A 21,392-nucleotide genomic window follows, 5' to 3' on the forward strand; every position below is an offset into this window, starting at 1 on the left:
CCATTCCCACAGGTCTTATGGACGGGGTCCTTGACATGGCTATGTTAACATCGATAATACACCTTCACTCAGGACTTCATCTGCTCCCCACACTTTTCTTTCTTTCTTTCTTTTTTTTTTTTTTTTTTTTTTTTTTTTTTTTTTTTTGCCTCTCTGTGCTTTGTTCTACGTGTGTGTGTGTGTGTGTGTGTGTGTGTGTGTGTGTGTGTGTCTGTCTGTCTGTGTTACTGGGATTGAACCTTGGGTCTTGGTAACTGATAAACAAGCAGGGTACTATTGGGCTACACCCCTAGCCCTCTATTGCTTCAAAATAAATAAGACAGAGCTGGAAAAATGGCTCCAGTATTCCTTTTTCAGATGACCTGAGTTTGGTTCTCAACACCCACGTCAGGCAGCCCACAGCTGCCTGTAACCCCAGGTCTAGGGGACACCTCTGGCCGCTGCGGACATCTGCGCTCAGGTGTACATACCTGTACACAGATGCAGACATATACATGTCATTAAAAGTAAATAATTTTTTCTAAAAAGCTGGGGTAAGGTGCTTGTCACAGAACATGAGGGCCTGACTTCAGATCCCCTCCCTGCACTGGCATGAAGGCCAATTGTGGTGGTGATGGCTGTCTGTCCCGTGTGTGTCTCCCCCCCCCCCCCCCCCCCCCCCCCCCCCGTGCTGGACCAGGACCTGGGAGGTGGGGACAGGCAGGCCCTGGGAGCACACTGGCCAGCCAGTCTAGCTGAAACAGTGAACTCCAGATTCCGTGACAGACCGTCTTAACACATAAGGTGGAGAGCAATAGCCCGCACCGGCATATAGGCACACAAGAATATACTACACACAGACGATTAAATGAAAGGAAGCAGCTTTAAAAAAAAAAATCATGGCAGAGCTGGGCATGATGGCGCATGCCTTTCATCCCAGCACCTGGGAGGCAGAGGCAGCTGGATCTCTGTGAGTTCAAGACCAGCCTGGTCTACATAGTGGGTTCCAGAACAGCCAGAGCTCTTTTGTAAGAACCTGTCTCAAAAAGACAAAAAAAAAAAAAAAAAAAGATGGGAAGAGGTTGAGTAAGGGAAAGGAAGGTCGGGCTATTGCTGCAAGCAGGATAGGCCAGGCACAGGGAACCCTGGACACGCAGTCCTTTCCCGTCTAGTCCCGCCCCGAGACGTGGGCAACGCGAAGTCCCGCCCGTTCGCCCCTTCCTGGGAGCTCGAGGCACCCAGACTCCGCCCTCCAGGCATGATCTCTGTTGGGGACAGAGGCGGAAACTGGGTGGGGGACCTGGGTGGGAAGAGGGTCGGGAAAGGGCTGGCACCGGGCCCTAGTGTCCTCCGTGCCCAAGTTCAAGCTCGTCCCCCCCCCCGGGGGGGGGGGCTTCCATTCATTTCGGGCCAAGACAATTGCTGCCCTCTCCCCCACACTGGTGTGGCTCAGCGCAGGCAGGCTCGGGAAGAAGTGCCCGAGCAGAGCGAGGCAGAGGGAGCTGGACAATTAATTGTATGCCTGGGCCAGAGTCGGGAACCCTTGGATGAAGTTTTGAGACCATCTAAGTGACGGTGTGGGCGCACAGGCTAAAACTCTCAAAGTAGCAGGGTTTGGGGGTTTGAGAATTAAATGCCTAGTTTGTTCTGAGAGGCGCAGAATCAGGGTCTGGCTGCTTAGCTCCAGCCGAGGTGCGAGTGCGCAGCATGCGGTTCTGGGGGCCCAGGTTAGGTAGGCTCTAGGTGGACAGGATGACATTTTGAGCGAGGGTCTGGGGTCACCAGGTAAGCTTGGGGGCCAAACATCAAGGTCAGTTGCCCAAGGACCCAAGCTTTGGGGGAACTCTGGCCAGGCGCCCGCAGGCGGCTCCAGGCGGCGCCGCGGGGGACCGGGTGGGGGCCTGTGGCCGGCTCCGGGCGGAGAAGCCGGGGGGTCGGGGTCCCTCCCCCTGGCGCGGACTCAGGAATCCGCCGAAGGGCGGGCGGAGGCGCCGGGGTGGGCCGCGGCGGGCGGGCGGGCGGGGGGCGCTTCCTGGGGCCGCGCGTCCAGTGAGCTGCGCGGTCGGTCCGTCCGTCCGCCCGCAGGCACTGCCGGAGGCAACGAGTGAGTGGCCGCGGCGGAGGGAGGGCGCGGGCCGTGGCGCGAGGGGCCGAGTCCGCGCTGCGAAGCCGAGAGGCCTGCGCTCCAGGACTCGCGGGGCGGGGGCGGGGCGGGGCGCTCCGGGATTGCGGGGCCTGCTCTGGAAGGCTCTGGTGCTCCCCACACAGTCCCGAGACGAGACAGCTGGGAACCCAGGCTTCCCTTCCTGATACAGGGAATGGGGGGTGTCGTGGCAGAGGCCCCTGACCCCTGCCCACCACCTCCCAGCCCCAGGATGCTCCCTTTTGCCTCCTGCCTCCCCGGGTCTTTACTGCTCTGGGCGCTTTTGCTGCTGCTCTTGGGAGCAGCGTCTCCACAGGACTCCGAAGAGCCGGACAGCTACACGGTGGGGACCGTGGGGCCACCAGCTTGGGATGGGATGGGAAAGATAGCGGGACCAGGATCCCGGGGTGGCTGCTTCCTGGGGAAGAATCTCCCCTGCTCGGTTGGTGGAAGGCTGGGGGCCATTGTGTGGAGCTGACCTGAGTATGACTGGACTCAGGCCCTGGTTTTGGCCTGGCTAGTTGGAGGAGACTGCCAGGGTGGTCACTGGCCACATCGGGTTCCCTTCCAGGAGTGTACAGACGGGTATGAGTGGGACGCAGACAGCCAGCACTGCCGGGGTGAGTATGCCCGGGGTACTGGCCATCTCCAGGAACCGGGAAGGGGACCATTGTTTCCCAGGGAAACCCTGTCTCCTAGAGCTCTGCAGGAACCCGAGGGCCTTTTCACTGTCCAGCTAGCCAAAGCCAGCCAGGGTTGTCTTGTGCCACTCAGTTAGGAGCCCTACCCCTTCAAGAAGCCCAGCAGACTGAGCCTCTAATCTGCAGTAGGCAAGAGAGCCCCTGGCGATTGCCCAGAGAGAGGGAAATGCTCGCACCTTCCCTGAACTGCCCTCGACTCTCCTAGCCCAGCTCTTCATCCCAGTGCAGCCTGGGAGAGCTGTACACTCTGGGGGTCAGGAGGCCCGCAAATTACTCTTGGGCAGAGGTAAAGGCAGGGTTTTGAGGAGGAATGGAAACTCCCTTGGAGGCAGGAGAATAGGGACAGCAGAGGAAATAGGTGGCCCTACTCCCAGTCCTGCAAATCCCTGGGAGGGGTTCTGGGTCAGCAGCCTTAGTTTGCTGAGCAGAGAGAAAGAAAGCCTTGCTCTGTTGCTCAGCTTAGAGAAGGCCAAGTTGGGCTTCTGCCTCCCACTACCTCCAGGGCCAGCCCAGGTGACTGGCTGTGCCCAGCAGGCCCCTCTCTGCAGATGTCAATGAGTGCCTGACCATCCCCGAGGCCTGCAAAGGTGAAATGAAATGCATCAACCACTATGGGGGCTATTTGTGTCTGCCTCGATCTGCCGCTGTCATCAATGATCTACATGGTGAAGGGCCTCCGCCGCCAGTGCCTCCTGCTCAGCACCCCAACCCTTGCCCACCAGGCTATGAGCCTGATGAACAGGAGAGCTGTGTGGGTAAGTGGGGAGCCATGCTGGCTGGTACCTAGCCTTCCAGACCTCTTACCAGGCTTTTTTTTTTTTTTTTAATTAATTGTATTTAGTGTACAAAGTAACAGGTTTTTATCGTGGTATCACCCAACATACTTCATATTTGATATTTGTTTTAATCCTTCTACTGTCCCTTTTTTGTTTGTTTGTTTTTTGTTTTTGTTTTGGTTTGGTTTTTGGTTTTTTGAGACAGGGTTTCTCTGTGTGTAGCCTTGGCTGTCCTAGAACTCATCCTGTAGACTAGGCTGGCCTAGAACTCACAGAGATCTGCCTTCCTCTGCCTCCCAAGTGCTGAGTGCTAGTATTAAAGGCGTGCGCCACCACTGCCCAGCTGTGTATGTGCTGTGTGTTTTGAGACAGAGTCTCTGGGCTTGATCCCCTCACCACATAAAACAAATGTGGTGCACACTTTAAATCCCACCACTAGGGAGGCAGAAGCAGGAAGATCAGAAATTAAAGGTCATCCTCAGTCATTATAAAGAGTTTGAGACCAACCTGTGCTACATGAGAGTCTATCGCAAAAGCATTAATGAATTAACAAAATAATAAGGTAATTTTCCACACTAAATACTGCAGACTTCATGCTCCTTCCTTGCTGAGAGAGGACTCTGGCTCCTCAGAGAGATATCCAAATCCTCACCTGCTGCAGCCCAGTGCATGGTCTGCTGGCCCAGGAAGTCCCTAGGGGCCCCCTCACTTCCTGTGCAGACCTGCAAGAGCTCTGCTCCCAGCCTCCACCAGGACCATTGGCCTTGGAGGAGGGAAGATCCTGGTCTAGAGTCAGCTGAGGGATGTAAATGGACAAATCTTTATTTATTTGTTTATATTTATTTATTTAAAGACAGGATCTCACTATGCAGCTCTAGCTGACTTGGAACTCTGTAGCTCTGGCTGGCTGGGAACTCACAGGGATTCTCCTGCCTCTGCCTCCCGAGTGCTAGAATAAAAAGTGTGTGCCACCAGACCCTACAAGGCTTTGTTTTATATGCTCACCTAGTGGGTGCTTTTCCTGGTGGCCCCCTGGTGGGCTGTATTTTGTGCTGTTGAGAGGGTCTGTGTCACATGTTCATGTTTTGGTGCCAACTACCCATGCATCCATGCGAATGACGTCCAGTATGGGCCACCTCCTCCTAAAATGAGGTGCCTGACATGGTCAGTAACTCATGAGACTCCGGTAAGGGCTGAATGGTGTCTCTCACAGATGTGGACGAGTGCGCCCAGGCTTTGCATGACTGTCGCCCTAGCCAGGACTGTCATAACCTGCCTGGCTCCTACCAGTGCACCTGCCCTGACGGTTACCGAAAAATTGGGCCGGAATGTGTGGGTGAGTTCAGAGGATGGCTTTCCCAGTTCTTGTTTTGTGACTTTGGTCTGGCTCTTGACCTAATGCCTTATCTTTGTCCCAGTCCTCTGCTACTGGTGCCCTCCTGTCACCAGACACAGAAGATGCAGTGTGGGTGGCTCAACTCAGCTCTCGGGCAAGCCGAGCAAGGCTGCAGAGGCTTCCGCCGCTGCTCAGGCCCCGCCTGACTCGTGCCCTGCTCTCCCTCCCCTGCCTCCCTCTCAGACATAGATGAGTGTCGCTACCGCTATTGCCAGCACCGGTGTGTGAACCTGCCAGGCTCCTTTCGCTGCCAGTGTGAGCCAGGATTCCAGCTGGGACCTAACAACCGCTCTTGTGTGGGTGAGGCTCTGGGGTCCTGGGCAGAGATGTGTGGGATGGGGGCGGGATCTCCTTCCTGAGCCCGAGTGTGCGTGTGGGTTCTGGGCTCTGCCTCTGCTTTTACCTGTTTTCTCTGGCACCCGCAGATGTGAATGAGTGTGACATGGGAGCCCCATGTGAGCAACGCTGCTTCAACTCCTATGGGACCTTCCTGTGTCGTTGTAACCAAGGCTATGAGCTGCACCGGGATGGCTTCTCCTGCAGTGGTGAGAGTCTGCGTGTGCTACCGGGTAGTGCATTGGTCCCCCAGGACTTGCAACGTAATGGCCCAACTCCAGGCACATAGTCATTTGCCTGAGGCTTCCATGTCTCATTCTCTGCACCTACAGACCTTCATGTCCTCCATCCGGAGCTGGTTGCTGGGCACTCCCAGCTTGGTGGGGATGGGTTGTTAGGCCCTACTGAAGCTTGTTGGGGAGACAGGGAAGGATGTGAGTGCCCGTCTTCCTGGAAGTTGAGTTGACTTACACTGGAATCCTGCACTAGGACACATCTCTCTTCTTTCTGGGCACATTTCTACCGTAAACAGGTTATTTGGAATACGGAGAGGGACCATGATAATAGGCTTTGTCAACTCAGGCAGCAAAAGTGGGACACCCACTTGTTTATAACTTACGTGCTCAGTCTCATTGAATCTGGTCAATGATGGTTTATTTTTGCAAACACTAATATTCCTCCAGGTGTGTTGACAGGATTGTAAAAAAGCAAGCAGAAAGGCCAGAGAAAATGGTGATTTTCATCTTTCCACTTACAGAGGAAAGTGATTTGTCAAAGTTCAGACAGAAAAGATGAGATGGGGCCAGGGCTTGACCCCAGGCCTCTCACCATGTTACCTGGCATGCCCTCCATTTATTTTATGCTCTGCTGTGAAACGTATCGTTGATGCTCAGTTGTGTGAAAAGAACAAAAACAAAGAGACAGCGTGCTGCATGTGGCGTGCACAGGCCGCAGAAGTCGGGTATTCTGGCTGCAGATTGCAGGTTAGCCTGGAGCGCTCCTCCAGTCCAGCCCGCTCATTTGACTGGCATGGAAACGGACCTTTCCTAGAACCACTTAGTAGGACTTAGATCCAGGCCTCTAGAGTCCTGGTGCCTTTTAATACAGAGTCTATATAACCCTGGCTATCCTGAAGCTCTCTATATAGACCAGGCTAGCCTACAGAGACCTGCTGAGTAGTGCTGGGATCAAAGGCATGGGCCACCATGTTGGGCTGGTGCATTGTTTCTTAAATATTCTTAAAGTCCTGGGAAAGAGTTCTCTTGTGAGCTGAAAGGTCTGCTTGTTCTTGTTTTGAGACAGGGTCTCAACTCTGTAGCCTTGGTTGGCCTAGAGTCTCTTATGTAGACCAGGCTGGCCTCAAACAGATATGATTGCCTCTGCCTCCCAAGTGTCGTGATCGAACACCCCATTTGTTTTGTTTTTTCGAGACAGGGTTTCTCTGTGTAGCTTTGGAGCCTGATCTGGAACTTGCTTTGTAGACCAGGCTGGCCTCGAACTCACAGAGATCTGTCTGGTTCTGCCTCCCAAGTGCTGGGATTAAAGGTGTGCGCCACCACCACCCAGCACCCCATTTGTTTTTTGAGGCAGGATCTTGTTATGTAGCCCTGGCTGGCCTTGAACTTGCCATATAATCCTGGCTGGACTCCCTGTGTGGACAAGCTGGCCTTGAACTTGATATAATCCTCCTGCCTTTGCCTCCCAAGTGCTGGGATTATAGACATTCAGCAACATGCCAAGTCTGTCTTCTTTCTTTTCTCTTTCCTCTCCCTTTCTGTGCTGGGATGGAACGTAGCGCCTCCAGCGTGTTAGGCAAGTACTCTACCACTGAGTTACATCCCCAGCCCCTCTGACCTCCTTTGAAACAGTCAGCCCCCCGTGAGCATTACTGGGTTATCTCACCCCTTCTCTCTTCCCACATCAGCCTTACGGGGGGCTGGGCTCTCTCAGTGTCTGTGGCACTCAGCTGTGCAGACTGCCTTTGGCCCAGGGTCCTCATCCCCACCCTCCCTCAGATATCGATGAGTGCAGCTACTCCAGTTACCTCTGCCAGTATCGCTGTGTCAACGAGCCAGGCCGCTTCTCCTGTCACTGCCCACAAGGCTACCAGCTGCTGGCCACGAGGCTCTGCCAAGGTACGGGTGCTTCCGGTGGGTGGGCTTTTAGTCTGGTAGCCTTACTCTCGGTCCGAGAGTCCAACCTCACCTCCCCTGGCACAGACATTGACGAGTGTGAATCAGGTGCACACCAGTGTTCTGAGTCCCAAACCTGTGTGAACTTCCATGGGGGCTACCGCTGCGTGGACACCAACCGTTGTGTGGAGCCCTATGTCCAAGTGTCGGACAAGTGAGTCAACCTGATGGCAGTTTCCAGCGGTAACTACCATTCCCAGAGGTCTGTGGGGGCTAACTGGTTTAATCAGGCTGGTGAGTCCCCATGATGTCTCATGGGAGTTATAGTCTTCCATGCTTGGGTTTTCCTCTTTAGGAGGTGGGTATCTGGGAAATGGGCCCTCATTCCCAACATGTCTTGGGGTCTCTAGCCGCTGCCTCTGCCCTGTCTCCAACCCCCTGTGTCGAGAACAACCGTCATCCATTGTACACCGCTACATGAGCATCACCTCGGAGCGAAGTGTGCCTGCCGACGTGTTTCAGATCCAGGCAACCTCTGTCTACCCTGGTGCCTACAACGCCTTTCAGATCCGCGCTGGAAACACTCAAGGGGACTTCTACATCAGGGTAAGGTGCTTCTCTGCTGACATCCAGTTGACTTGACTAATCGAAAATAGAAGGCCTCAAGCCATTTAAATGGGAGCTGCCCCAGGAAGCTGGGTTCCTGTCGGAAGTCAGAGATCTCTACATTTCCAGGCAATTCTAGTGATTAATGGGGTTTGAGTCCCAGTATTGGTTTCTCCTCTTTGGCTTTGACATCCTTATCCAGAAATCAGGAAACACAGTTCCTGCAGGGCTGGTATCAGAGACTCCAGTATGGCTGGCAAGGGAAGACAGCTGGTGTAGGTGTGAGGACCCTGAACCCATGCTCCTTAATGCTGTCTCCAGCATGGAGGTGTCTGGCATCAAAACTTATTTCTCCTTTCAGAACTGCTTTGGGACTGGTGGCACAGCACCAAGGCAGAACATGTGCTTACCATTCTAGCTCGTAGTTCCTTCCCCAGCCCCAAAACATGACAGACAGACAGACAGACAGACAGACAGAGACAGAGACTTGAATCCTTTGAAGGGGGAAGTGGGCCAGCCTATGTCACCCAAGGCCCATCATTTCCAAAACTTGAGTCATCAGGTAGTCATGGAGGAAAATCGAGGTGGACAGGGTCAGAGGAGAACCAGGGGCAGGGACTTGGGCACTGGAGGGGAAGAGAAATGTCAGAGGTGGATGAGAACTTGAGCAGCAACCTGGTCAGACCGTTTCCAAGCCTGACGGCCACAGGACAGGGGGTTGATGCTGGAGCAGGGTCTTGGCTCCTAGGCTAACACAAGCTCTATGTTCTGCAGCAAATCAACAATGTCAGTGCCATGCTGGTTCTTGCCAGGCCAGTGACAGGACCCCGGGAGTATGTGCTGGACCTGGAGATGGTCACCATGAACTCTCTTATGAGCTACCGGGCCAGCTCCGTACTGAGACTCACCGTCTTTGTGGGAGCCTACGCCTTCTGAAGGAGACCCTCAGGGAAGGGTTGGGTGGGGCCCCTTTCTTTCTCCCTCCCATAGCTTAAGGAGCCTGGGGTTTAGGGGTGACTGTTCTGCTTAAAGAGACAATGACAAGGACAATAAAGGGAGAAAGGAGTCCTAGTGGCCAAGGTGGGTGAGTAACCTCAGCCTGGGAAGGGGCCGGGCTTGTGAAAGCAGCAGGCAAATTTCACCCCAAGGGTCCTCTCTGCATTCAGGCTGAGAAGGTTCCAGAGCCAAGAGTCATCCTTCATAATCACCCTGAGCAGGGAGTTCTAAGGAGTGTACACTTCAGGCTTTAACTCAGAGCTTGGCTGAGGCTAGGCCCCAGAAACCATGTTCAGGTCAGGGCCAGGAGGTCTGGGGTTACCATCCTAGCCTTACCCCAAACTGCACATTTGGACGAGCCCTACTGTTCTCCAATCACCAAAATGAGGCACCTGGACTGAGAACACCCTTCTATCCCAAGTTGTGGTGCCTTTTGTCAAAGAAACTTATTTGATCGGGGGTCACTTAGTTACACTCAAAGATACAGTGCCCCACTGACTCCATCTCCTGGACCAGGGAATGCCCAACACCTAAGCAGCATTATCGATTCATTTTTGCATAGGGTCTGGGCTAACACAAATTAAGTGCTTATTATAACTGTGTACAACTATGTTTAGCCAGGAGCTTGCCTTAAAACAAAACAAAACAAAACAAAACAAAACAAAACAACACTACAGACCAGGCATAGTAGTCCACACCTTTAACTTCAGGACTTGGAAGGTGGGCCTGGGAAGACTGGGAATTCCAGGCCACCCTGGGTTTTAAGAGGGGGTAGGGAAACACTGCAAGGTTGCAGCTCATTGCTGTGTGGAAGAGGAATTGCCTAGCATGCATGAGGCTGTGGGTCCCACCACCAATACCACAAAACAAAAGCCACAGGCTTGCAGGTGTAGTCTCCCAGTCCCTGCATATTTCATAAGGCCCCTGGCATTGTTTCCTTAACTCCTAAGACCACAAACGTTTAGATTTTTATTCTAGCCCAAAGGATCCCAGTTAAAAGGCTGACTAGCCTGCACGGAGACAGACATGGGTGCTGGGGTGTGTCTTCGGGGGTGGCTCAGGTCAGGGGGCTGGGGCTGCAGTACAGCTGGAACAGGGTTCTGCTCAGAGCGGGCCCCAGATTTCTGCAAGAAGAGAATCGGAAGGTTGGCCCAGTGCCTCGGGCCACCCCGTCTTCTCTCCAGGTTGTCTTACCCTTACCTCTGCAGACGCCCACACTTGACAGTGCTCAACAGCATCTCCTGCTCCTTCGGGGAGGCACAGGCGTCATAGGCAGCCAGGAGACTGGGGGTAGGGCATACAATGGCTGACTCTCTGGGCCAGCATCATGAGAGCTAAGGCAGGCAGGGTTCAGCCTAGAGTGGAGGAATCTGGACACTGCACGTTTCCTGATCCTGGTGATAGAGGCCCCCTTCATCCTGCCTGCCCTCCTCCTTCCTGGGAAACGCTGGGACAGAACCTTCCAAGGCTCCCACACAGAGCCAAGCTTCTCCAGAAGCACTGGTGAAGCTGACCTCCACCCAGGAAGGACAGGAACCCAGCGGCTCTCTGGGGTGTACCTGGCAGGTGTGCTGTACCGATCCACCAGGGCCGCAGCCTTCTCCCCACTCAGTCCACGCACCTGCATCAGCTGCCGGGCAAATACTTCTCGCACAGACTGGGCCTGGGGTTGGGAGTGGCCTATATTAGGGGTGATCTGGGACCAGGTCACCTAAGCAGAGGCAAGGCAAGGGTGGTACCTTATTCTTGACGGCTTCTGCATTGAAGTCACTGAAGGTGAGGAGTGAGCAGAGAGGATTTGTAGAAGGTCTTGTTCCTGATTCAGCATCCCCTGGGGTTTCCCAGGGGCGGCTGCGTAGGGTGTGGCCCTGATAGAAGAGGGGACTGAGGCTAGGGGAGGCTCTAAGGGTTAACCCCCAGCTGTTCCTTTCCTGGGCCTCAGTGGGAAACCTGAGAAACCAGGATCTCACCCACCTTTCCTTGCTTGGGCAGCAAAGACCAGGTGAGGGCCCAGTGCTGGTCGGAGGCATCTGCTCACCTGATAAAGTCTTTCTAGGCCCTTTGTCAAAAGAGCCAGGTAGCCAGCTGACTCCTTAATATCCATGGTACGCTTCACAAAGAAGCCATCGATGACCTGGAGAAGAGCACCCAAGGGAGGTGGCTCCTGGCCTAATCCATGGACTACACAATCTGCCAGCCTGCCCCTCCCCACCCTTCCAGCTCACCTGGGTGTTTGTGACAGCCTGCAGCAAGGTACTCTCAGGAAGGCTGAGGTTGTGGACAGACCCATGTTCCTCCACCAAGTATACCCGGTGTCCCAGGCCACAGCGCTTCAGGCGGAACTGGGAAGGCAGGCAGAAGCAGGGTGGGTCAGGCCCGAATGCCTACAAGTCTGGGCTGGCCGTCATATCACATTAAGATTACAAGGAGACAGGGTTGGAGAGATGGCTCAGTGGTTAACAACACTGACTCCTCTTCTAGAGGACCCAGGTTCAATTCCCAGCATGGCAGTTCACATGGCAGCTCACAACTGTCTGTAACTCTTAAGATCTGACACCCTTACCCTTGCACAGACACACATGCAGGCAATGCACCATAAAATAAATTATATATCACAAATCGTGTGTGTGTGTGTGTGTGTGTGTGTGTGTGTGTGTGTGTGTGTGTGTGAAGGAGACCCCGATCCTACAGTCTCCTGGCTCTTTGCCTGTCTTAGAGGAGCCTCCATACTCCACACAGGCTCTTGCTATGACTGCTGTAGGAAGGCCGTGAACCTCTGAACAATACACGTCCTCCGAGCCACCCTTGGCCTGTTATTAGCCTCTGTGACCCTAGGTGAGCCCCGCTTCTGCATTTCCAATCCTAGAGGTCTGCCTCTTGTTTATCTGAGATCTCCAGGGATAGGTACTCAAGGCGTCTTTAAGTTTCTCAGGCCAGCCAAGCAAACCTTGCGTTCCTACTGTGTACCTGCATGGCTTAAAGGGGGCTCAAAATGGGAATGGCTGGAGGCCTCTGGCACTCCCCTTTGAGACACCCAACAGCTTTGTCTAGGCTGAGGTAAGGAGTGAGCAGGCTAAGGCACCTTCTGCTCTCGAAAACGGCCATCAATGATGCTGCTACAGAGGTCATCCAGCCGCTTGCGTTCCACAATGTGGTCCAAGACTAACTCCCCAGGTCTTGCTGCCAAGAAGTCAAAAAGAGTCTTATTGTCGGGGCTGGAGATGGCTCAGTGGTTAAGAGTACTACTGGCTGCTGTCCCAGAGGACCCGGGTTCAATTCCCACCACCCACATAGCAGCTCACAACTGTCTCTAACTCCAGTTCCAGGGGATCTGACACCTTCATACCAACGCACATAAAATAAATTTAAATAAATTATAAAAAAAAAAAAGAAGAGTCTTACTGTCTTCCCCCAACCCACTCACGGCGGCCTCCGATGCCTGCCCATGACCCTTTACCTGGGTCTCCGGGCCTGGTCTCCTGTGCCACCCACACAAAGTCCCCAACGTGCAGCTTCCGTACTGTGTGGGGCACACGCAGCCGCTGTAACTCTCGCAGCATTTCTGGCCTGTGTCCTGCCCTAGTATTTCAAGAAAGGAGGCCCAGGTCAGGGCAAGCCTGTGCTCTCCACCCCTCCAGCTGTTCTCTCGGCTGCCCCCACGTCACTCACCCTCTGGTCTCTCCAGTGTCCACACACAGCAGCACTCGGTACTCACCGGGCCTCAGCTCCAGGGGTGGCTGCTGGATGCCACCTTCACTGGTGCCACTGTGAGGGGATGGGGACTGTGCATAAGGCCAGAACCCTCAGTGCCAGGGTAGTCCCCCACAGCTCACGGGCGACTGTGGCTCAACAGTTAGCGCTCCCTGAGACATGGCTGCCCCCACTTTCCCTTCCTTCCTTACGGTTCCAACATGGCGGCTTCTGGGGCTGCTGACTCCTCTCCACGGGGCTCCTCTGGCCTGATGCCAATGTTCAGAGGGCTCAGGCCTTCTGCCTGGGCCAGCTTTTGGGCCAGCTCCAGGCCCTCTGGTGTCAGTGCGTACCTGGGAGGTGGAGAAGCCAGTTTTATCCTCTATACCTGGCAAGCTCTGCTGCCCCAAGCTAGGTGAGCTTTACCCTCCTTGGTATAAGTTCAATGGCTCCCCACGTCCTCTTCCTCCCTGTCCCTCAGCTCAGCTTCCTCAGGACCTCCTAATGCTGTTTCAGCTTCACAACACATGCCTCACAACTCCGCCCCCCTATTTTCACTCAGCTCCACACTCTCCTCCCTAGAATACTCTGGCATCTCTAATCGGCCAAATTTTAAGACATGTCAAATGTTTGCACAGCTCCCTGCTCTGATACCAGACCTTTCATCCTTCCCCTCAGCTGCTCATACTTTCCAGGTCCTCCAACCTCAGGCTCTCAGTGGGAAGGCTGGCCTGCCTCAGCCTCACAGCACCAGGTCTGAGATTTGCTCCGTAATTACAGAGCCTAAGAAGGGCCTAACTCCTGCATGTGCTCCATCCCTGCCTCCAGTGCTCCCTGCAGCTTGCCCACACCTGGATGGCCGATGTGTTCTGAGGACCAGGTTCCTGTGGAGGAGGCCTCGGAGGGCAGGCCAGGGTCTCGAACTTCCAGGAACTACCTGTGAAAAGGAAAGGAGACCCTCAGAGAGGCCCTAGTTCTCCCACGCCTAAACTTCCTGTGCCGCTAGCCATATGCCATCATTGGATCAGGTTTCATACCAAGGCTGCCTGCCATGAAGGAAGACCGCAGCGGTCTCTCCCTGCCCATTCTCAGCTGGATGCTCACCCTGGGGGCCTTCTGGGCACATTTCTGCAGCAGCTCCTCCTTGGTAAGGAAGCTGTGGCCATCAGGATTCTGAAAGCATGGTAGAAAGAGGGTAGGTTCAGGGCAGGATTCCTCAACCTGATACGGAGTGGCCATCAGGACCACTGCCAAGGCACCTCTGTGAGTCGGCCTCCCCCACACAACCGACTTGGAGAGACACTTACCAGGTGTTCCCTATAGAGCTGCAGCAGGACCACACGGGCACCTGAGTTCTGGGCTGGCCAATAGCCACCAGTGCTTCCTGCTTGAGGCTGGGTGGGAACCTGAGAGACAGCAGGGCTCTGAATTCAAATGTTTGTAAGTGTCAGCTGAGGTCTCAGCAGGCTACATGGGCCTGGAGAGGGAGATGCTACAAAGCCCTGTGAATCTGGAATGTGACCGTGGCCAGAGCAGGGGCAAGGGTTGGGGGTATGTGTCAGGCCCAGCCTCCAGCCTCCACAACTGGAGAACAAAGTCACTGTAGAAATCCCACAGCTTTCTGAACCGGAGCACTTAGCAGCTTCCTCTGGAACTCCATCTACAGCTGTCTCAAATTAAGATAGTGTCTCTTAAAGAGAGCAAGAGACTGTCCCAGGCCAGTCTAAATCAGTAAGAGCTGGACACAGGGCTGTTAAATCCCTCAGACCAAGAAGTCCTCCTCTCAGCCCTCCCATTTAGCTTTCTACTTCCTTTCCCAATCCTCACTGGCATTGAGGAGTCCTGGACTTGAGCAGGTGGCTGTTCACTGGCTTGATTCTTCTCTCCAGATGGTAGGCTGGGGGCATGATCACCTGCAGAGGACAGAGGAAAGTCAGTCCTGCACCCCACTCGGATGCCAGAAGGGGCCTTGATGCTTCGGCTCACTTTGTGAATTGGTGTCGTATTGAAACCATTTCTGTTTTATTACATGTGTATGAGTGTTTTGCCTGTCTGTATGTCTATGCATCACTTGAATGCAACGCTAGGAGAGGCCAGAAGTGGGGGTGGATCCTCTGGAACTGGGGTTTTGGTCTTGAGACGGGGTCTCATTGGGTGAAGCTCTAACTGGCCTCGAACTCATAAAGATCCTCCTGCATTTGCCTCCTCCGAGTGTTGGGATTAAAAGCATGCATCACCATGCCTAACCCCTTGTCATTTTTTGGGACAGTCTCAAGTAGCCCAGGCTACCCTTGAACTCCTGATCCTCTTACCCCCACCTCCTAAATGCTGGGATTACAGACTTATTTCACAACGCCACCCACCACTTATCAGTCGGCTAGCTTTGTACCTGAGAACTACAAGGTTAATAGAGCGTCAATCACTAGCCCTGGGTCCAACAGCAACTACTTGAGAGTGGGGAACTTGAAGCTAAGGCATCCAAGGTAGACACAGCCTGCACCCAGGAAGTTTAGGGGATCATTAACTCCCTGAGGCGCTCACCGCCTGAAGCTAGGTGCTGCTCCAGCCGCTCGTCCAGCATCCGGCAGAGCCTGTCTCCGAAGTGCTGAAGGATCTTGGCTTCCTTCCCGCTGCGCAGAGGTAAGGGGTACCGTCGGAGGGAGCGCAGTGCCTGGCGAGCAAAAGGGAGAAAGGAACTCATCAAGCCTGGATACCTGGACCATCTGGCTCCGTCTCCAGAAGACCCAGCTGGGACTCACCTTTTGAAACACAAAGCGCGTGTGGCGCCCTCTGCTGGCTGCCTCGTCCCGCCACTCGGTCAGCCAACGAACGAAGAGTGGGTTGGGGCAAACCGGCAGTGGGCGCTTCCGGCCCAAGCGGACCGGTGCTGCCATAAGATCTAGACTGGCTCTTTTGGAGCCTCAAAAGAAACTCCTGAGACTAGAACCCCGACAGTTCTGCAGTTGGTATAGGAACACCTGATTGAGGGTGGGACCTCTCCAACCTAGCTGAAGGAATGCCCCCTCCCCCGCTTTGGACTACACAGCAGGAGGCTGCAGGGAGGTTAGGTCTGTACCACCTTTCCTTAGGACCGCCCCCATGCCCCGCCAGCGTCAGCCCTTTGGACGAGCCCCACCCAGGCTGCAGAGCTTTGACCCGCCCCTTCCTCTCACCCCAAAATTCGAGAGCAGGATCATTTTGTGCTGACAATGAAAAAGACGGACAGCGCCCCCTGTGACCGGGAGGGCTGGCTGGGGAGACGCGTAGCCTGAACTTGGCTTGCTTCAAGGTCTCATAAGGCTATTTCCAGGGAACTGTAGAAGAGGCTGGAAAAAGGGGGCTTGAGAAAAGTGGGGGAGAGGGTGGGACACAAGTGCAAGAGTCTCTGTGGCTGGGACATCTATGAAGGGGTACAAGGGATGAAATAAAGGTAAGGCAGGAGTAGCAGAGCGATCTCGAAATGTGAGGGTGCAATGTCGGGGACGAACACAGAGGCTCAGGCTAAGAGAACGGGAGGTGTGTGTGGTATGAGGTGCATCCTGGCAGGTGGAGAGGTCGAATGTGGGCACATGGTTGGGTCTTGACGCTCTTGTGGTTCACTGAAAGTGGAGGGTGGGCACTTTGCGGGTGGGGGGTGGCGGGGACGGATATCTCAGGTTGAGGGACACAAGGGTCAATAAAACACAGGGGTCTCTGTGTTCAGGGATTGGAACAGCTCAAGATCTCCAGCTGTCATGCCGGAAGTCGTCGGCCGCCTCACTGGCCGACCCTCTTCTCAGGCTAGCTTTCCGCGCCCTCCTCCTTCCTCAGGCAGCCTTATAAGGAGCCTGAAGCTGGCGCTCGGGCTGGGCACGCCCTCTGGAGTCTCATTCCCTAATAAGGACATCTAGGGCATCCCGCGGCCGGGGGCGGAAGGAGTGCGTCTCCAGGGTAACTGCGGAGCCCCTCCCCCGTTGCTCGGGAAACCGCGAGGCTCGAAAAAGGTGGAGCTAGCCAATTCTTCAGGCGGGGCACTTGGGAGAGGGGGTTCCAGCTTCGGCCGCCGCCTGGAACTCAGCAGTAAAGCCTGAGGGCCGCGGGAGCCTCTGACTACAATCCCCGGCATGCTCTGCGAGTCGCCTCGTTCCGGGGGTTGCAGCGTATTTACACCCTTTATTCGACTTAAGGGGAGGTCAAGGGCCCCAGTTTCGTTTGCCTCTAACCTGCTTGCCACCTTGCCCTCTTTTCCTGCAGTGTGAGGCCATGATCATTGTCCGAGGTCAAAGAAATGTTCCTGGAGTCCCCAGCCCAGTTAATTTTAAGCTCTTGCTCCCATAGATTGTCTCAGTTTTTGTTAAAATAACCATAAACCTATCGACTTGAGAGCTAAGTTCAAATAAGTATTCCTCATCGCCTGGTAAAGGAAATGTAAAGAAGTCTTTAATGCACAACTCTCCACCCTTCCCCCATGAATTATATTTGACCCAAGAATTTGTCAAATGTCTTTAAGCAAAACCAAAACTCTCGAACTTTTTTTTTTTTTTTTTTTGAGACAGGGAGGGTTTCTCTGTAACAGTCCTGGCTGTCCCGGAACTCACTCTGTAGCCCAGGCTGGCCTCGAACTCAGAGACCCGGCTGCCTCTACCTCCTGAGTGCTGGGCTTAAACGTGTGGGCCACCACTGCCCGGCTTGCTCTTAAACTGTTTATTGTAGCATTTCCCCCTTGTTAAAATTCTATTCTTTGTTGAAATTTCATCCAGCCTCTAAGGAGACAACAGTGCCTTTCCACATGTCTGCTGGCTTGAAGACACCGTTATACTTGACATTCTTTGGCAGCTGATTCCAAGCCAGTGGTTCAGAAAAGTAAAAATCTTGATCATCGGGAACCATAAATAACGGAAAGCCACTTCACTTTGGGAAAGAAAGAGACTCGGGACCTAACTATTTTCAGGCCATCTTATCCAGCCATGGGCCTCTTGCTCAGCCAAGCGTTTCCTGGTCCACCGCACCAATGGGCTCCCTCTCCGCGCAGCAGCCCCGCCTCTTGGCCTCCGCCTACTCCCCCGCGCCCCAGGCTCTGCGGAACCCAGGCGCAAGTAGCGCCTCTGCGGTGCAAAATCCTTGGACTTCATTTCCCGTCGGCCCGCGCGGCGAGCGCCGGAAGCCCGCCCCGCCCCTCATTGTGCGGATCCTACTAAACGGAAGGGGCCGGGAGAGGCCGCGTTCAGTCGGATCCCGGCAGCAGCTGCGGCGGCTCAGTTCTTCTGTAGCTCTCCCTGTCTCCCTTTCGCTTCCGGAAACATGGTGAGCGCTAGGCCACTGTGCCCGAGGGAGGCGGTTTCGTGGTCAGTCGCTTGCGCGCCGGGTGGGGTGGGGGCGGCGGAGAAGCGTTCTCGGTGTCCCCTCCCCCAGCGCCCCGAGCGAGATTAAGGGTCTTGCATTGAAGGGCAGGCCGCGCGTGCGCGCCCGTGGGCGCTGGGAAGGGCCGATTCGGACGTCGCTCGCGCGCCCCCTGGCTCCCTTCCCCTCCCCCATCCCGCTTTTGCGCCCGCGCGGACACTGGCCGTGGGGGAGGGGTCCAGGGTGCCCAGCCTCGGGCAACGCTCGCCGGTTCCTGATGGCGCGCGCTGGACCAGAGCACGCGGCATCCAAACCCTGCCCCGGGGCCGCTAGGGAAAAGCGCGCGCGAGATGTCTGCGCGCGCCCCACCCAAGAGCTGTTCCTTCCCTCTCATCACCCTCCCTCTGCGGATGGGTTTGTCGCCACAGCAGGTGGCAGGGATGCCGCCGTCTGGAAGGGGCGGGGGCATCTGGGCTCTTGGGGGATGCTAGGGCTTCGTGGACCCGGTTGAGGCGCTGGCTCCCGAGACTAGGACCTTGCACCGCTAGTCGCGGAGTGAGTCCTTCAGCCCCTGTTCTAGAAAGAGCGATTACACACTGCCTTCTCTGTTCACTGGACTTGGGGCTAGGGCTGGAACGGCGCTGTGCACCAGCGCGTGCGCACATGCTTGGGCCCTGCCATCCCGGCTGCAGCTTTGGACGAACTAGGCCCTTGCCGGATGGGGCCGAGGGTGGAGCCGCGTTTAGGGAAGTGACCCAGGCGGGTACCGCCCGGAAGCCACCCAGCTCTTATGTTCAGCCTGAGGGCCTGGAAAACTGATGCTTGTGTGAATAGCCCGTTCTACCTCTCAAAGCTGGCGGGGCTCACGCCTATTCCTAAAGGCGATTCTTGTGCTTTTTGAGACTCCGTAGGTTCCGAGTGTCTCTTGGGGAGGCCCTGAGCCTAACCCAATCTCCTTTCCCCGCCTACTCCGGAAGCGGGTGAATCACGTGGCTAGCTTCCTCTGCAGTTCCATGGTTGGGGGGTTGGTTACAGATTTCTGATTGGGTCGTCCCCCAAGGCCATACAAAGTAGAAAGTTTTTGATGATTTGGGGCACTACAGCTTGACCTATTAATTTGTCAGTGATCTTTAGGGCTCTACACCGCTCTTTCGTGATAGGGAGTTGCCCACCAGGGCCCTAATTGGGGGTTGTAATTCTCGTATTTGGGAGATCTTGGCGGGGAAGTGTCGTTTATGCGATGACTGTATTGAAGGCTCTGGTGAACTTAATGAACTGTTGAGCAGCTCTTGGTGTCTGTGAAGTTTTCTTCCCGTCTTTCTCGAAGATGAGTCTATATCCCAGGTGCTCGGTCTCCCTTTTGTATCTGCCCTAAGTTGTCAATTTAATCTAGAGACTGAGTGGTGTCAACCCAATCAATAACCTTCAGATTCTTTGAATTTGGTGTTCATGACTTAGCAAAGGTTTGTTTTCTTTTGTTTGTTTTTTTAGAGACAGGGTTTCTGTGATACCCCGACTGTCCTGGAACTCAGGGAAAGAAATGTTCCACCATTCCTGCTTATGTTTTCTTTTTAACAAATACCGTTTCTAACCTTTAATGGGAGAGTTGAATAGATCATTGGCTCTCTCCCTTGAAAGGGGTTTGTCCCAACTAGTCCTTAGAAGATGAATTGTATGGAGGGGGGCACCGCATCTTGTGTCTGCAGGGACATTACTAGTTTTCTGTGACTGAGAGTGTACCTTTTGGTATGCTGGCTGAGGTTTCCTGTAAGTGGAGAGAATACCCCAGAATCCTTTCCCTTACAAGGTGTATTATTTGGCTTGTCCCTCAGGCCTCTGGTGTGGCTGTCTCCGATGGTGTCATCAAGGTGTTCAATGACATGAAAGTGCGCAAGTCTTCAACGCCAGAAGAAGTGAAGAAACGTAAGAAGGCAGTGCTCTTCTGCCTGAGTGAGGACAAGAAGAACATCATCCTGGAGGAGGGCAAGGAGATCCTGGTAGGAGATGTGGGGCAGACTGTGGACGACCCCTACACCACTTTTGTCAAGATGCTGCCAGACAAGGACTGCCGCTATGCTCTCTATGATGCAACCTACGAGACCAAGGAGAGCAAGAAGGAGGACCTGGTGTTCATCTTCTGGTGAGCTCCTTGTTCAAGCTCTCCTGCCTGCTACCTCTTCCCTTTCTTGAAAGAGCTTAGCAGAAATCAGCCTAGGTTTGGGGGTCAGGGTTGTAACAAAATTAATGAGGGCCATGCTCTGTTGAGCATCCTGGGGGTTTCTCTTTCTTGAGTCATCTGTTGCCTGGGGTAGCTGCAGCAGTTTCCTGCTTTGTCTTCAGGGCCCCTGAGAGTGCACCCCTTAAGAGCAAAATGATCTATGCCAGCTCCAAGGATGCCATCAAGAAGAAGCTGACAGGTAAGGGTCCCTTCTATGTACGCCCTTCTGTGAGTCACGACTGCTGTGTGGGATAGATGACAATAACGGGTCCTCCATTCTCCTGCCTGGGTGGTACCTTGTTCCTTCCATCTGCTCTGGTGGCTGCTTCCCAGACACACACTCCCCACCCCGTGCTTCCTGCTCACTGTTCTTTCTCTTTAGGAATCAAGCATGAATTGCAAGCCAACTGCTACGAGGAGGTCAAGGACCGCTGCACCCTGGCAGAAAAACTAGGTGGCAGCGCTGTGATCTCCCTGGAGGGCAAGCCCTTGTGAGCCGCCTCCAGCCCCTGCCTGGAGCATCCAGCAGCCCCAGACCTGCTCATGGGTGTTGCAGGCTGCCCCTTTCCTGCCAGACCGGAGGGGCTGGGGGGATCCCAGCAGGGGGAGGGTAATCCCTTCACCCCAGTTGCCAAATGTCCCCCCCACCCCCTGGACCGTCCTCCTCCCTCCACCCTGACGGTTCTGGCCTTCCCAAACTGCTTTTATCTTCTGATTCCTCTTGGGTTGAAGCAGACCAAGTCCCTTCCCAGGCACCCAGTTTGGGGGGAGCCTGCTTTTTTTTTTTTTTAACGACACCCCTACTCCTCATCCCCCCCCCCATCCCATGCTGCCAACTTCTAACCACAATAGTGACTCTGTGCTTGTCTGTTTAGTTCTGTGTGTAAATGAAATGTGGAAATGACCCTCCCTCGCCAGCTGGTTGCCTCCCCTTCCCCTTGTTCTCGGCCACTCATGGAAGCAGGACCAGTAAGGGACCTTCAATTAAAACAAAACAAAACAAAAAAACAATAAAAAGGCTAATTAACAAGGTGGCTTTTTGGGTTTAGGGTTGGAGGGACCCTGTGATGGGAAGGATCAGTGGTTTTCCTGTGCTGTGC

The 21,392-nt window shown here is 54.5% G+C and overlaps 3 protein-coding genes across 14 annotated transcripts; 2 read left to right on the forward strand and 1 right to left on the reverse strand.

Annotated features, from left to right (window-relative positions):
- The first annotated feature begins 1,426 nt into the window (after positions 1-1,426).
- Efemp2 (EGF containing fibulin extracellular matrix protein 2) lies at positions 1,427-9,135 on the forward strand. Of its 4 annotated transcripts, none has more exons than XM_042259143.2 (11): positions 1,427-1,554; positions 2,348-2,465; positions 2,694-2,742; positions 3,372-3,578; positions 4,813-4,935; positions 5,179-5,295; positions 5,421-5,540; positions 7,347-7,466; positions 7,551-7,677; positions 7,874-8,069; positions 8,844-9,135. In XM_042259143.2, exons 2-11 carry the CDS (start codon positions 2,355-2,357, stop codon positions 9,003-9,005), a joined length of 1,332 nt encoding a protein of 443 aa, XP_042115077.1. In that variant the 5' UTR covers positions 1,427-1,554; positions 2,348-2,354; the 3' UTR covers positions 9,006-9,135. The 4 variants fall into 4 exon arrangements, with proteins under 4 accessions (XP_042115077.1, XP_042115085.1, XP_076413240.1 ...); XM_042259151.2 differs by lacking the exon at positions 1,427-1,554 and adding an exon at positions 1,639-1,764; XM_076557125.1 differs by lacking the exon at positions 1,427-1,554 and adding an exon at positions 1,975-2,083.
- Positions 9,136-10,021: 886 nt separating this feature from the next.
- On the reverse strand, positions 10,022-16,810 carry Mus81 (MUS81 structure-specific endonuclease subunit). Of its 9 annotated transcripts, XM_006980615.4 has the most exons (17): positions 15,929-16,810; positions 15,515-15,675; positions 15,297-15,426; positions 14,583-14,668; positions 14,063-14,161; positions 13,860-13,928; positions 13,607-13,692; positions 12,968-13,108; positions 12,735-12,830; positions 12,523-12,644; positions 12,148-12,245; positions 11,291-11,407; positions 11,104-11,199; positions 10,805-10,933; positions 10,625-10,728; positions 10,266-10,349; positions 10,022-10,189 (listed from the first exon to the last, which is right to left on the reverse strand). In XM_006980615.4, the coding sequence occupies exons 2-17, from the start codon at positions 15,647-15,649 to the stop codon at positions 10,123-10,125; spliced, it is 1,659 nt and encodes a 552-aa protein (XP_006980677.2). In that variant the 5' UTR covers positions 15,650-15,675; positions 15,929-16,810; the 3' UTR covers positions 10,022-10,122. The 9 variants fall into 9 exon arrangements, 8 of the variants coding, with proteins under 8 accessions (XP_006980677.2, XP_076413222.1, XP_015854575.2 ...); XM_076557107.1 differs by lacking the exon at positions 15,515-15,675 and having other exon boundaries at positions 15,929-16,693; XM_015999089.3 differs by lacking the exon at positions 15,929-16,810 and having other exon boundaries at positions 14,063-14,179; positions 15,515-15,898.
- Positions 16,772-21,322, forward strand: Cfl1 (cofilin 1). The gene is made up of 4 exons (XM_006980616.4): positions 16,772-18,038; positions 19,907-20,214; positions 20,415-20,491; positions 20,675-21,322. The coding sequence occupies exons 1-4, from the start codon at positions 18,036-18,038 to the stop codon at positions 20,785-20,787; spliced, it is 501 nt and encodes a 166-aa protein (XP_006980678.1). The 5' UTR covers positions 16,772-18,035; the 3' UTR covers positions 20,788-21,322.
- Positions 21,323-21,392: the final 70 nt, after the last annotated feature.

The sequence above is a fragment of the Peromyscus maniculatus genome, chromosome 1 (assembly GCF_049852395.1).
Source record: "Peromyscus maniculatus bairdii isolate BWxNUB_F1_BW_parent chromosome 1, HU_Pman_BW_mat_3.1, whole genome shotgun sequence".
NCBI lineage: Eukaryota > Metazoa > Chordata > Mammalia > Rodentia > Cricetidae > Peromyscus > Peromyscus maniculatus.

Coding starts and splice junctions, on each gene's coding strand:
- Efemp2 (XM_006980613.4), top strand. CDS start 2,298: ATGGGGGGTGTCGTGGCAGAGGCCCCTGACCCCTGCCCACCACCTCCC. Junction 7,678..7,873: donor TATGTCCAAGTGTCGGACAA/GTGAGTCAACCT, acceptor TGGGGTCTCTAG/CCGCTGCCTCTGCCCTGTCT. Junction 8,070..8,843: donor AAGGGGACTTCTACATCAGG/GTAAGGTGCTTC, acceptor TATGTTCTGCAG/CAAATCAACAATGTCAGTGC.
- Mus81 (XM_042259118.2), bottom strand. CDS start 15,649: ATGGCAGCACCGGTCCGCTTGGGCCGGAAGCGCCCACTGCCGGTTTGC. Junction 14,180..14,582: donor TCCAGGACTCCTCAATGCCA/GTGAGGATTGGG, acceptor ATTTGAATTCAG/AGCCCTGCTGTCTCTCAGGT. Junction 11,408..12,147: donor GCCGTTTTCGAGAGCAGAAG/GTGCCTTAGCCT, acceptor CTGCCTTCCCAG/TTCCGCCTGAAGCGCTGTGG.
- Cfl1 (XM_006980616.4), top strand. Junction 20,215..20,414: donor GACCTGGTGTTCATCTTCTG/GTGAGCTCCTTG, acceptor CTTTGTCTTCAG/GGCCCCTGAGAGTGCACCCC. Junction 20,492..20,674: donor CATCAAGAAGAAGCTGACAG/GTAAGGGTCCCT, acceptor CTTTCTCTTTAG/GAATCAAGCATGAATTGCAA.